Source organism: Megachile rotundata, chromosome 10 (genome assembly GCF_050947335.1).
Source record: "Megachile rotundata isolate GNS110a chromosome 10, iyMegRotu1, whole genome shotgun sequence".
In the NCBI taxonomy this organism is placed as follows: Eukaryota; Metazoa; Arthropoda; class Insecta; order Hymenoptera; family Megachilidae; genus Megachile; species Megachile rotundata.
In genome coordinates, this window is record NC_134992.1 from 9,341,555 (window position 1) to 9,356,981 (window position 15,427).

The 15,427-nt window shown below is 37.5% G+C and overlaps 1 protein-coding gene across 1 annotated transcript; it reads right to left on the reverse strand.

Moving 5' to 3' along the window:
• Window positions 1–51: 51 nt before the first annotated feature.
• On the reverse strand, window positions 52–4,801 carry LOC100880031 (uncharacterized). The gene is made up of 4 exons (XM_012281934.2): window positions 4,513–4,801; window positions 3,437–3,790; window positions 2,184–2,598; window positions 52–506 (listed from the first exon to the last, which is right to left on the reverse strand). The coding sequence occupies exons 1-4, from the start codon at window positions 4,691–4,693 to the stop codon at window positions 140–142; spliced, it is 1,317 nt and encodes a 438-aa protein (XP_012137324.2). The 5' UTR covers window positions 4,694–4,801; the 3' UTR covers window positions 52–139.
• Between the last annotated feature and the right edge of the window lie 10,626 nt (window positions 4,802–15,427).

Below are 15,427 nucleotides of genomic sequence, written 5' to 3' on the forward strand. Positions count from 1 at the left end.
CTATTAAAAAATCTGCATGGTCTAAAAAGTACTTCGAATAAATTTACTCTCTTCTCCAAATAACTTTATTCCAAATTTAAATTCCTCGAAATGACAATAAAAAATCCTACAAACGTTAAAAAATAAAAGGCACACAAGTTCAATTGACAGAACTGAAAACGTTGTCCTCGTTGCTGGGTGTTTCTAGAGGTCCTTCAACTTCCTTGCCAGGACTTCCCGGCGGAACATTGTTATCCCGCAGAACATCCTCTTGACTGGATTCCGATCTTCGTCTCTCTATCGTTTCGCAGAACGTCACGCTGTCCTCGTCGCTGGATCGTCGAGAATCTTTTTTGCGACTGTCTTTTTCGTTGCTCCTCGACGGCGATTTGGTGTTTCGTTTGCTGGGACTTCGTCTCCTTTCGACCACTTCGGGTTTGTGTTTGCTTCGCGTTCTCGGCACAGCCTTCACCTTCTGAGATTGCTCTTTCGATGGACCAGACAGGGTCGTGGGTGCCATCTTACTCCTGGAACGCGTGGATCATGGGAGAGATATGAAACGTTTTATTATGGCTAATAAAATGTGGAGGGTATAAATTGCTATGAGTTCTTTCTGTATGGGTTCGTTGCTCTTTTACTGCTGGATATTTGTTTTTTATGGAGGGGTGAATTGGTTCAGTGAGAAAGCGTAATTAATTGTTATTAAGATTGAGATTGTATTTCATTTTATTTTTATTAAGGTTAATGGAATTTTATAGTGTTTTATTGATGCAAAATTATAGTTCATTTTATGGTTGGTGGATTTACTATGATTTTACATAGAAATTATTATGGTGAGGAGTTTTGGAAAATGGTAATTTATAATGGTGATACAGCGTGCCAATATTCAATGCATAGTAATGTAAGGGGCAGTAATCTAACGCGTAGTAATGTAACGGGTAGTAATTCAGTGCGTAGTAACCTAATGTGTAGTTATTCAACGTGTAGTAATTCAACGCATAGTAATTCAATGCTTAGAAATTCGATGCGTAGTAATCTAACGCGTAGTAATCTAACGGGTAGTAATATAACGCGTAGTCATCTAACGGGCAGTAATCTAACGTGTAGTAATTCAATACGTAGGAATTCAGTGTGTAGTGATACAACGCGCCAGTATTCAACGTATAGAAATTCAACGCGTAGTAATCTAACCCGTAGTAATCTAACGGGTAGTAATATAACGCGTAGTCATCTAACGAGCAGTAATCTAACGTGTAGTAATTCAATGCGTAGAAATTCAGTGCGTAGTGATACAATACGCCAGTATTGAACGTATAGAAATTCAACGCGTAGTAATCTAACCCGTAGTAATCTAACGGGTAGTAATATAACGCGTAGTCATCTAACGGGCAGTAATCTAACGTGAAGTAATTCAACGCGTAGGAATTCAGTGCGTAGTGATACAACGCGCCAGTATTGAACGTATAGAAATTCAGCGCGTAGTAATCTAGCCCGTAGTAATCAAACGGGTAGTAATATAACGCGTAGTCATCTAACGGGCAATAATCTAACGTGAAGTAATTCAACGCGTAGGAATTCAGTGCGTAGTGATACAACACGCCAGTATTCAACGTATAGAAATTCAACGTGTAGTAATATAACATGCAGTAATTCAACGCATAGTAATCTAACGGGTAGTAATTCAACGCGTAGTAATCCAGCGTGTAGTAATCTAATGGCAATTCAACTATTCGATATGTAGCGCAGTAAATTCAACGTGCAGTAATACGACACGTCAATACTCAATACGTCGACATTCGCCATATCGATGTCCAACGCGTAGTAACACAACATGTCGATATCCAACGCATAGTAACATGGCATGTCGATACCCAACGCGCAGTAAATTAACCTGTAATAATTCAACGACTACAACACGATACTCGACGTCTCATTCAAATCACCTGAGAAACATTATCCCTATACCACAACCCCTAAAATGCTACCTGAAAATACCCATCATATATAATATATGATATGTATATACCTTCTATCCCTAAAGTACCATATTAAATTAATATATGAAACTAAGTACCAATTTACATTACCACCCATTACTATACCACCCCTAAAATTCCTACTCTCACCCCATAAATTACTCTTCCCATAAAACATATAGTTGTTGATTAAATATCAAATAAATATAATGCATTATTTCAACCAACTTTTTCTTGCCAACATTGCTCTTCTTCCTCGACGGTTTTCTAGCAGGTTCCACAGGCTTCTTCTTCGCAACGGGCTTCTCCGGATGTAAGTTCATTTGCGGATTCACCGTGGTAGATCCCTTCTTCCTTTTTTTAATAGGCGTTATCGGCGATGGCGTTGCTTCACGATGTCGTTTCCGTTTCGTATTCCATGGGGGTGTTTCCTTACGACGCTCCCTGCGATCGGTGTACGGTTCCTCCTCGCCCCTCCGTATTCTTCGACGTCTTTTGCGCGATTCTGTATCGCTTTTTCGACTTCCTACCAATGTTGGAGACACGTGGAGCACTTGACCTTGAGGATCCGCCGGAATTAGGTAACCGGATTTCATGCCAAATGACAGCGCTTTGCGAATGTACTTTTTTGCTTGGCGTTTTCCTGCAAATATTTGCGAAATGTTTTCAAAATTCTACTTGGGTTTGGGTGGAGTAAAATCAAGACAGAATTTTTGGGAATGTTCTCTTGGGAAATTGTGTCATTTTAGATGGTTAATTTATTAGGATTTCTATTTTGAACATGTTATTTAAAATAGTTTTGAGATACTGACTAAAGTGACAGAAATGACAAAACTGGCAAAACTGATAAAAAGGACAAAAATGATAAAAATGATAAAAATTACAAAAATCACAAAAACTACAAAAAACTACAAAAATTACAAAAATGACCAAATCGACAAAAATTACAAAATGTACAAAAATTACCAAACTGACAAAAATAGTAAAAAATGACAGTAATTACAAAAATTACAAGAATTACAAGAATTACAAAAACTACAAGAACTACAGAAAACTACAAAAATTACAAACATGTCCAAACTGACAAAAATGATCAAATTGTCAAAAATTAAAAATACTAGGAAAATAATAAAAATTACAAAAACTAGAAAAATAATAAAAATTACAAAAACTAGAAAAATAATAAAAATTACAAAAACTAGAAAAATAATAGAAATTACAAAAATTTGTCAAAAATACAAGGAACACAAAAAATCCAAGAAGTACAGAAAATACAGAAAGTGCAGAAAGTACAAAAAATACAAAAAATCCAAAGAGCACAGAAAATACAGAAAGTGCAGAAAGCACAAGAAATAAAATAAATGCAAAAAATATTTCCCAAAGAAAACACTTTTATAAGCGATTTGCTCGTTACAAAAGAATAGTTAATATCAGCAGAGTAATATCAGTACCGATAGAAGAAAGCATCAATCATTTCGTACCTTCCTCGATGCCAGCTTTGATATAACTATTGATAACCTGTACGAGAGATTTCTTTTTCAGGAGTGCTCTGGTGTTATCGATCGTATTCGCGAGCGTAATCGGTTCGACGGAGATATTCGATACGCTACTGTTGCAGGATCCGCTGCCCCCCGAGCTATTTGTAGCGTCCATCACTCTCGACGTGTTCTCCGTAGACGTTGCTCCAGATTTCGTGTACTTGGACCCATCCACAGACATCGTGCTTTCACGAACAGGCGAGGTATCGTAGGAGGATTCGCTAAGATTTTGATACTTCCGCACTTTTCCATGATACCTGCCACTACTTCGGGCTAGCATTTCGCTCTCCCCTCGTCCTAAAACAACGTCCTCGCTGAGTGTCTGCTGTTGACACGTCAGTGACAAGAAATCTAACGCAGTAGATTCATCTTACGTAATAACGGTTCTTTGCAATTTTGGCTTTCGTAACAGACAAATATCGTAGTTCTTATTTTTGTGGGTGTATTTCTAGATCGTTATTTTCAGACCACTAAACTTCAAGATTGTCAAATATATAAATTCATACTTATATGTTTAAGATTTTTAAGTGCACGAATTTATTTCCAATTTCAAGATTTTTAAGTACATAAATTAGCCCTCAAGTTCAAGATTTTTAAGTACATAAATTAGCCCTCAAGTTCAAGATTCTTAAGTACATAAATTAATCCTCAAGTCCAAGATTCTTAAGTACATAAGTGAGTAGAGATTCTTCTCTCTTCAATCAGTTAAGTGCGTTCGACGTATATACACGTCGGACCAAATATCTATTGCGGTGCGTTTGAATAACGTATTCAGAAACGAATTGTTAGTTTTTTTGGCGAATAAAAATGTAATCCTTCCTCGTTTTTCGTAAAATGTATAATAGTACCATTTGCCTTACGTTCGACGTGTATACATGTCATTGGTTGTTTTTAATTCCACACCCTGTGGTGATCTTTCCTTAACTGGTTAAGGTTAGGCGAGTTAAAAATTGTCGCACCTTATTTTATACTTGAAATAAAATAATTCTTCCTTTGATAATGTAATGCAATTACGATACCTTGGTTATGTTTAGCGGCGTTTAATAATCGGTACACCATTTCCGGCATGTTGACGGTTCTATGGTGCCTTGCATGATGAGAAACAGCCTTCGGCTTATATCGCTGTCGATGGGAACTACGTGGCTGTGTTTTTCGGTTCTTGCCGCGATAGTTTCTCGTCTTTTTTCCCGATGGCGCCATTATTCGATAATGGCATGTCCTTCTCCGCTTTCCTGCGTACGATGTCCTGCTGAAACAAGGGACTTGCGATCGATGGCCGAAAACACCGCGTTGCTACGATGTGAAGTAATTACCGTGATCGATAATCGATTGATCGGATTGTCGATTTTTTTTTATGACGATGCGACAGTTTGGAATTTGTTGATTTGAGGATTTGGGGAGTGGGATGTTGGGGTTTGCAAATTTGGAATTTTGGAATTTTAGAATTTTGGAATTTGGAATTTTGGAATTTTGGAATTTTGAGATTTTGGGATTTTGGAATTTTGGAAATTTAGAATTTGGTATTGGGAATTTTGGAATTTTGGAATTTTGGAAATATGGAAATTTGGAATTTTGAAAATTTGGAAGTTGGAATCTTGGGATTTTGGAAATTTGGAAATTTGGAAATTTGGAATCTTGGGATTTTGGAAATTTGGAAGTTGAAATCTTGGGATTTTGGAAATTTGGAAATTTAAAATTTGGAATTGGGAATTTTGGGATTTTGGAAATTTGGAATTTTGGAATCTTGGGATTTTGGAAATTTGGAAATTTGAGATTTTGGGATTTTGGAATTTTGGAAATTTAGAATTTGGTATTGGGAATTTTGGAATTTTGGAAATATGGAAATTTGGAATTTTGAAAATTTGGAAGTTGGAATCTTGGGATTTTGGAAATTTGGAAATTTGGAATCTTGGGATTTTGGAAATTTGGAAGTTGGAATCTTGGGATTTTGGAAATTTGGAAATTTAAAATTTGGAATTGGGAATTTTGGGATTTTGGAAATTTGGAATTTTGGAATCTTGGAATCTTGGGATTTTGGAAATTTGGAATCTTGGGATATTGGAAATTTGGAAGTTGGAATCTTGGGATTTTGGAAATTTGGAAATTTAGAATTTGGAATTGGGAGTTTTGGGATTTTGGAAATTTGTAAATTTGGAATTTTGGAATCTTGGGATTTTGGAAATTTGTAAATTTGGAATCTTGGGATTTTGGAAATTTGGAATTTAGAAATCTTGAAAATTTGGAAATTTGGAATGTGGAAGTTGGAATCTTGGGTTTTTGGAAATTTGAAAACTTGAATTTTGGATTTTGTGATTTTAGTCTTTTAGAAATCTGGAAATTTCTGGAGCTTCAAATACTGCAAATTCTACCAATTTCCAATTTCCGTCAAAATATCCCGAACAGGATCCATAAAATATCCTACGCATCCTCCCCCGCGAGCATCGTCATCCCACATCCCAATCCACCCAAACCCTCGTTATTCACGCCGATGACGAAGCTGTCGCTTACGTCACAAAAGAGCATCAGAATTTGCATGACTTATTTCGTCAACGTCACCGACACGTCAGGTCCGTCTTACATCACCGTAGACGCTTCCATCCGTCTGGTCGTATCTCCGTGCATCATAATTCTTCGTCGCACACGCTCGAGTGTCTCCAGCTCGTTTCTCATTAAACTTTTCCAGCGAGCAGGTGTTACGGAAGTTTCCACGGTGGCGCCACACAGCCGGTCGCCGTCGATTTATTGCACTTTGATCGTCGTCCCAGGCTGTTTTCGTTACAGGACTGACCCTTGTATCGATCGTGACACCGAACGACTCCGGCGATTCCGGGAACTTTCTTCTGCGTCCTTGACTTTGCGGAAACCACCGCCATCGTCTTCTTTTCGTCTGGCTGTGAAACGACGAGGGCCACCGTGAATGTGCTCGACACGCTGGATTATCGCGGATTTCCGTCTCGTTCGAACTACTCTAACCGATCGATGCAACTTTCGCCCAACTCCTTTGATTCTCGTCGGTTGACATCGTTTCAGCGCTGGGAAATTTATGGTGTGTGACATTTCGATCGATTGTGGCGGTGCTCGGGGAATAGTAGTATTGTGAAATTTTAGGGATATCGGGTATTTACGGACATCGAAAGACATCTAGGGATAACGAGGTGTAGGAATATCGGAATATAGTAGTATCAGGGTAAACGATTATTGGGATCGAGGAATTTAGGGATCTAGGGGTGCAGGGATATTGGGACTTAGGAATATTGGGATCTAGGAATATTGGAATGCAAAGATATCGGGATCGGGGCATATTGGGTTTTAGGGATATTTGGGATTCTAGGGATATTAGGATTCTAGGGGTATTAGGACCAAGGGATATTGGGGGTTCTAAGGATATTGGGGGTTCTAGAGATATTGGGACCTAGGGATATTGGGATCTAGAAATATTGGAATCCAAAGATATCTAGGGATATTGGAGATTCTAGGGATATTGAGGGTTCTAGAGATATTGGGACCTAAGGGTATTGGGATTTAGGGATACTGGAATCCAAAGATATTGGGATTTAGGGACATTGAAGTCTATGGATATTTAGGATTCTAGAGATATTGGGATCTAGGAATATTTGGGATTCTAGGGACATTGGGATCTATGGATATTTGTAATTCTGGAGATATTTGGGATTCTAGGAATATTGGAATCTAGGGATATCGGGGATTCTAGGAGTATCTGGGATTCTAGGGATATTTGGATCTGGAGATATTTAGATCTAGGAATATCTAGGTATCTAGCGATGTAAGAATATTTGGATCTAGGGATATTAGGATCTAGGTATCTGGAGATATAAGGATATTGGGATGTAGGGATATTATGGAATATAGGGATATCGGTCTATAGGAGTATCAGGGTAAAGGTTTATTGGAATACAGGAATAGCGTTATACATATAAGCGTATCGATACTTAGGAATATCGGAATTCTGGTATCTAGGGACATTGGTATTTAACGATATGGATATAGGTCATGGGAGTATTGGTACCTAGTATTACCAGTTAGGGATATCTGAATATAGAAATATCAAACTTTAGATATGGAAATATAGAGATATCAATATATAGAGTTATTGGGATATCAGGCTTCGCAAAATCCAGCGCCCCAAATTTCCAAATTCCCAAAGTTAAAAATTTCCAAACTAAACTTGTACTCTAAATTTATAAACCTAAGCGTATAATAATGTCCACAGTACTCTACGTCCAATAACTGTTTCATCATCATAAAGATCGAGAGTACAACATCATAGGCATACATTAAGCAACCTTGAAGACAACCGTTGACATTGAGTCTACTTTCGTTTACGCTACACATTTGGTAGTCGAACGATTTAACCAACGGTCGTTCGAGACGCAATCGAGCGTCTTGAAGGACAGGTGGCAATGCAGGGACGAAAGTTAGCCGTGACCGGGGCGACGAAAGCAATGTCCCGTGGTAATGTCTTCCTCTGCTCTGCGAGGAACTCGTAAACGCGAGGATGCGACCAAACAACGACCACCCGAGAACGTAGAATCCTCCGGGGAGACTTTCTTCCACCGAGGACATTCGCTAAGGTTACGTTTCTTTCCGACTTAAGGACGGTGTTTGCGTCTGGAAAGTTGGTGAAATAGGTCACTCGTTCTACGATCGATTCTGGTTGTATTTCTTCCAGTTGTCCTAATCATTTCGGAAATTGAATAAAAAATTGAATGTTATCACAAACGAAAACTCGTGAAGTTATAAATCGATCACTAGGTTATAAATTGAAAATTAGTTAATTAAATAAAACACGAAGTGTTTAATCTCCTTAATGAAATCACAGATATTTAATTAGAACAAAAATTAAAACTTGCTCGAGCAGAAAATTGATAACCGTTTAATTAAATCAAACGTCGAAATTTGTTTAATTGAATCAATATGGAATAGCATAAATAAACTGATACGTGAGAAAAATCTGCAGCGTACATGTTCATCGATGCAGAGCACGTCTGGCATCGAAGATGATGCACATGCACGATACTATTGAATTATTCCCGACGAATATCCGCTCACGGTTTTCTTCAGCCAATAAAGCTATCAGTTCGAGACGGTTTTCTCCTAGACGACCATACAGGTGGATCGAAGAGTAATTGAACTTGACTCTGGTCCATGTATCGAGGATGTCCTTGAATCTTGAAGCGAGTTCGTGCCGCAAACGTGTAATAAATCAGTGAGGCTTGATAGAGTGCACCTGCCGTGAATTATACTTGATAGCTCCAATTTCTCACCTGCATTTTGTACGAGAACACTGCTGGATAATTTAGGGCTTTATTCGGCTATCGAAATTTCACTGCCAGATTTTGAATGAATCTGAAAATTTCCTTCTTGGAAAAAGAAAAGATATATCATGTAAATTTAGGAGTGATAGTTTTAATAATTATATCAATTTGAATACTTATAATAATTATGGATGATTTTCTACTTTTCTATCTTTCCACTTTTAATAATTAAGGGTAATTTTCTACTTAATTAGACTGATCCCATTTAGATATTTTTTTTATTTAATTACGGGAATAATTTGAATAATTGTAATTACGGCTAACAAGACAGTGGAGTAACGAAATAGAAAAGTGTCCGGTTTAAAATTCGTTGAAATTTCGGCAGGATGTTAGGTTAGAGAAAAGTGAACGATAATGACAGGAGCCTTGATGTCGTTAACTAACGATTGTAATTACAGCCTACCGTTTAATTACGCGGTGGATTCGTGTAAGCGTGCATTTTACCTCGCTACGTGAACGACGGAACGACATCGTAAACCGACGCTTAAATTACAACGAAACGTCTGGAGTTTTGTCAACGGCTTTCGTCTGATTAGCTATCGCTGTTCCAGTAATTCTATTCAGGACATTTATTATTGAACTTCGCTAACAGCCAGTGAAAAACTTAATTAGTCTTGCAATAAATAGCGGTTGGTAAATTAAAATTGGTACTAAATGTAGATACTAATATGCGTTGGTAAATTTTTGTGAGATGGTCCTTTACTTGTTTAATCATTTGTTTTTATTTATTTTTAGTTGTGTAGCGTTCGTATTATACTTTTGAGGTGTACTCATTCTACTGGTCTGACTAGTTTGCAGTCCACCTGTGTGCTACTTTGTACTTTTTTATCTATTTCTGTGGATGGTGTGCTTATTCTACTTGTCTGACCTGGTTCATGTAATTTCACTTGTGTGAATACTTAGGTATTGTGCTTTACTTATCTGGTTAGTTACACATGTTAGTGTACTTGTCATGTTATTTGTACATCTTATTTTGCTTGTCTGATTATATCTCATAACTTATTTTACTTGTCTGACTATGTCCTGTCTTATTCTACTCGTCTGATTCTATGTACCATCTTGTTCCACTTGTCTGACTATTCATGTTATCTTAGTCTATTTGTCTGATTATATGTACCATCTTAATCTACTTGTCTGACTACATATACCATCTTGTTCCACTTGTCTGACTATACTTTCTATCCTCTACCACTTGATTGATTAGGTATGAAATCTTAATCTACTTGTCTGACAACATGTCCCGTCTTATTCTACTTGTCTGACTATGCATTCCATCTTCCACCACTTGTCTGACTATGTATGCCATCTTATTCCACTTGTCTGACTATGCATTCCATCTTCTACCACATGCCTGATTATATGTACCACCTCAATTTACTTGTCTGACTACATATACCATCTTATTCCACTTGTCTGACAACATATACCATCTTCTTCCACTTGTTTGACTATGTGCACCACCTTATCTACTTGTCAGATTATATGTACCATTTTATTCTACTTGTCTGACAATGTATGCCATCTTAATCTACTAGTCTGACTACGTGTCCCATCTTATTCTACTTGTCTGACTACATACACCATCTCAATCTACTTATCTGACTATACAACCCGTCTTATTTCACTTGTCTGACAATGCGTTCCATCTTAACCCAATTGTCTGACCATACCACCTTGATCTACTTGTTTGATCATATACTCTACCTTACTCTACTTGTCTGACTACATCCAATCTATTCTACTTAAAACAGCTCATATTCACAGCTCACAAATACGTATCATATTCACTGAGCACATTAGATACTATGCACAATAACCATACAAAATATACAACTACTCCAAAATCAGCTTAAACAGACAAAAATAATTTCTCCAGCCCTACACAATGTTATTTTCAAACATAAGTGCCTCTAACAAATTTTCTCCAGATGTATCATTTCTAAAACGTGTCAGGCTTTCTGAAAGTTCGAACCTGCAAAAGCAACATCCACCTCCATAAAACATTAAATAACACTGGGAACCCAAGAGTGTTCGTTGATCTCCTACAAAGGATTTCAGCGCAGAATAGTTTTCCCACGATTCCCTTCATTTAATTTGCAAATTTTGTTTGCCGGAAGCTTGGCCGAAACGGAAAGTTCGGTGCACGAAATTCCAGAACTTTTTATTGCAGTAACCGGGCGCGAACGAATCCGATCGTGTGGAAATTTTTCAAATTTTTTTGGCGAAGTCCTCACGCGTACACGAGGCGAAAAGGGTTTCAACGATCGATTTATTTTAATAATTTTTCAATCGCCCGCGTGACCGCTCCCGTTTATCAATCGCGATTGAATCCGTCCGCGAGCAGCCAACGGAACGTAAAATCTTGTCTATGTTTCCGGCTACGGGCGCAGGATTTTCCGTAACAAACGAGCATTTTTCCCGACACGAATTTCACGGTTGCCAGTGACGTTCTCGTGTTTAAACATTTTTTAACCTATCGCGTTACTATCGGTTAAATGTGGAACGGCCTTCGTTGCGGCGATTGAGCTCGAAACTGATTGCGTTACATTAAAAGCTCGCTGCGCGTAAAGAGGCTGCAGCTTGGGAAAGCACTTTTTAAATTCCACATCGAATTATAAATCGAGTTATCTGCAAGTCGGTAATGTAAAATGATAAAAGTTATCGGACGGGAAAATGCAGTTTCTTCTTTCAACTTTTACGCTTTTGATTTCTTTGGAGCACACAATTGTTATCTTGTGAAGTTTTCCGCGTTGAAATTTTTTTATAGTTTTCTTTATATCGTTATGTCCCTATGTTCATATCTCGTTTCTTTGCATTTTCAGAGATTTGGATTTTCTAACTTCTATGACTTCAAATTTCAACATTTTATATTCCTTATATCCCTAGATTTTCACATCCCAAAATTTGCAGAATTTAATACATCTCTACTATAACGATCTGCAATTCAACTGCCCTCGCAAAAAATATGATTCGATACCGTTTTCGATATTACGCTTACCGACGCAAGCTCTCATCAAGAACTTTCCTCCAAGATGACTCCAGTTCGTAAACTTTATTCCGTGACATAGTGTTTTCTTTTTCTTCGACACGACAGCTGAAGCATCCGGTACATTATTAAATTTTTGATTTAACATCCTCACGAAAGAAGGCGTTACTTCATGAACCTTGACATTTTTTCGAATCGCTCACATCGAGTCGAATATTTTGTCTGAATGAGCGCAATCTGTCGGGACGAATAGCTGTTACCCGCGTGACCTTGAGCAAGAAGAGAACAGAGTTTCACAGGCTTCAAACGAAACGCTCTTCTAGCTTTGAGATTGAACGTCCGTAAATCCGTTTACGCCGCGGCGACCGACAACAATTGGACGTCATTGGAACAAGCTGTTTCGCGATTGCGAAGAAAACTTCCCTTTGAGACCTCTTGCAGGAGATACGACACGACTTCCGGTGTTTTTGTTCCTTCTTTTCCGGAGCAAGATGTTCCGTTCTATTTTAAATTTAAACGCTGGAGTTCTATTTGTCTTGGATCGTACTTGAACTGTTGGATTGTACGTTCTACTTGTCTGGTTATGTGTTGGTATTTTTCCTGTGTGATGAGCTTGATTAGCTGTTGGTGAGATACTACTTGTCTGACCACTTACTGTATTCATTTTATTGATTTGGTAGTGGATTGTTCCTATTCTATTTTTCTGACTATTTAGGATTGAGATTTGAATTGTCTAACCTATTGTTCTTATTCTACTTGTTTGACTACTTGTTATTCTCATTGCACTTGTCTAACCACCTATTGTTCTTATTCTACTTGTCTGACTAGCTATTATTCCCATTCTACTTGTTTAACCACCTATTGTTCTTATTCTACTTGTCTGACTAGCTATTATTCCCATTCAATTTGTCTAGCCATCTATTGTTCTTGTTCTACTTGTCTGACTAGCTATTACTCCAATTCCACTTGTCTAACCACATATTGTTCCTCCTCTACTTGTCTGATTATGTATTGATTATGTATCATGTACATGTCTGATTACATACTGGCCCTCTTCTATTTGTGTGACTACATGTTGTCCATCTTCTACTTGTCTGACTATGTATTGTCCCTCTGCTACTTGCGTGACTATGTATTGTCCCTCTTCTATTCGTCTGGCTACATCTTCCTCTCCCACTTATCTGATCACTTACTGTTCCACTACTACTTGTCTGATCACTTACTGTCCCTATACTACTTGTCTGACTACGTATTCCTCTTCTACTTGTCTGATCGCATATTGTCCCTATACTACTTGTCTGACTACGTATTCCTCTTCTACTTGTCTGATCACATACTGTCCCTATACTACTTGTCTGTTCACCTATTGTCCCTCTTTAACTGGTCTTATCACTTGCTGTCCCTCTACTACTTGTCTGACCATTTACTGTTTCTCTTCCACTTGTCTGACTACCTACTGTCTTTAACTACTTACTCAACCTTATATTCTCATTCTACTTGTCCAGCCAGCTGCACATACTTGTTCCTTGCTCCCCATCAATGTATTCTTTATCTCAACATAAAATTTGAATGAGAAGCTGTATTTGTAAATGACTATAATATCTGACTGTCCCTAAAATTGCATATATAACACATGTTAAAATTACAGATCAGAACTTATAGTTACACAATAGTGACTTATGTTTGACAAAGTAAGTATTTCGTCGTTGCTCTCAAATTTAATATCACCCAGAAATTATTCGCCATGAATAACTTTCGGATGACCCAGAGCAAGACGAAGCGAAACAGGAGGAATTAGTCGTAGAACTTTCATGACCGATAGTTGCGCAATTAGTCGCAGTAAGAATATAAGGCAAGTTGGTTCCAACAACAATTAAACATCGTTCAAGGTGTACAATAGCCGGGCGCAGAGCAGCAAATAATTGCATAAGCAGCGACGGGGCATCCTAACTTCCCTGGTAAAACTGGAACACTCGTAATACACTAGCACGATAAACTCCGTCAGTGACAGTTTAGGAAGTTACACCTAAACTTTCGAGTAACAAGTTCCGCGAAAGCGACAGAGTGTTCAAAGGGTCAAAGGGCACATTATCATACCGTATCGAGCTTCTCAATCGGTAAATTGCGTCCCGAGTTACCCATCGCCGCGGTATCGATCTTCCGTCGAACTCCTGTGTACCGAAGTCGAACGTGATTAATGTAGATTAATGAACGATTATTTCGCCACGCTTAAGGTTATTGCTTAATTAGAGGTTGTAGGTGTTAGAGACATCGATTTATTCTTATCGGTTTATTATCGTGTTATCGTACGTCGACGCGTACCGCTGGAAGAACATCTTTATCGACAACCAATCTCGTATCCTATCAAAAACGACCATTTACATATTCATGATGTTTGTTATCAGCAGATCTTTGTCAGATGTTTGTGCATCCACACAAAGCGTGCAGGAGAGATTATTATGTAAATTATACGGTGTTTGAAGATTCTGTATCGTTCAATTAGTTAAACGAACCTCGGTTTTCATTTTACAACTAAACTCAAAAAGTGATATTAAGTTTTTGCGGTAGGTATTCAATGTTGTCTTTCAAAATTCTGTTAAATATTCGCCAGGTTAAAATTGATCGAAAGAAAATTGAATGTCACCTAATATTAAACAATCTGTCTACGTGAAGGAACGGAATAAATTACGAAGAATGGACGAAACCGAATAACTTACAAAAATATAAGAAGTATTCATAAATTAAAATAAATCTTTTTTAAATTTACGAGTATACGCTTTTCCTGTATACGTACATCGCACAGGAAGGTAGAACGCGTAGACTATGCAAATTTTTGGCAGAGAAAATATTTGGTAAAAATACGTGAAGAGGTAAAGCTTCGAATAAATCCTCTTAAATGTAATATTTTTCCTTAAAAATCCAGTGATAAACGATGAAATACATTTTTTTTTATATTTACTGTAAAAGTGGGTTTCAAATGTGTGATATATTTACATACTTTTAAATCCTTAGATTACCTATATTTCAGAACCCCTAAGTTTCAGAATCCCTAGATTCATTTCTACAATCTCAAGTTTTATCGCAGATTTTTCAAGTTAAGAATTCCCTAGATTTTTTTACTGGATCAAAAATTCCCTAGACCCCAGAATCCCTAGATTCAAGATTCCTTATATCTCAAGTTTTTTATAATACAGCGATTTCAATTTAAAAATTCCTTAGATTCAAGATTCCCTACACATTAAATTCCCTAGATCACAGATCTCCTGGATTCGAAATTCCCTAGATTGCAGATTTCCTAGATCTCAAATTCCCTAGATCGCATATATCCTGAATCCCAAATTCCCTAGATCTCAGAATCCCTAGAATTCAGATTCCCCAGATTCTAAGTTTTCAAGGTGAAAAATTTAGTCCATAATAAATTCCCTAGATTCCATATTCTTTAATTGGAAAATTTTCTGAATTAAAAATTTCCTAGATCCCCAATTTTCTAGATCACAAAATCCCTAGATTCCAGGTATCCTCATCACACTCTAAATTCCAAATCTTCTAGATCCCATCTCCTATAAACCTAAAATTCCCTAGATCGTCGATTCTCTTGATCCCCAGTTCCCT

Bases quoted from the DNA above. Each gene is read 5' to 3' on its own strand.
- LOC100880031 (XM_012281934.2), bottom strand. From the start codon at position 4,693: ATGGCGCCATCGGGAAAAAAGACGAGAAACTATCGCGGCAAGAACCGA. The intron at 3,791-4,512 runs GTATCGTAATTG...ACGTTGTTTTAG, and splicing joins CGCCGCTAAACATAACCAAG to GACGAGGGGAGAGCGAAATG. The intron at 507-2,183 runs GTTGGTTGAAAT...CACGCGTTCCAG, and splicing joins AGCAATGTTGGCAAGAAAAA to GAGTAAGATGGCACCCACGA.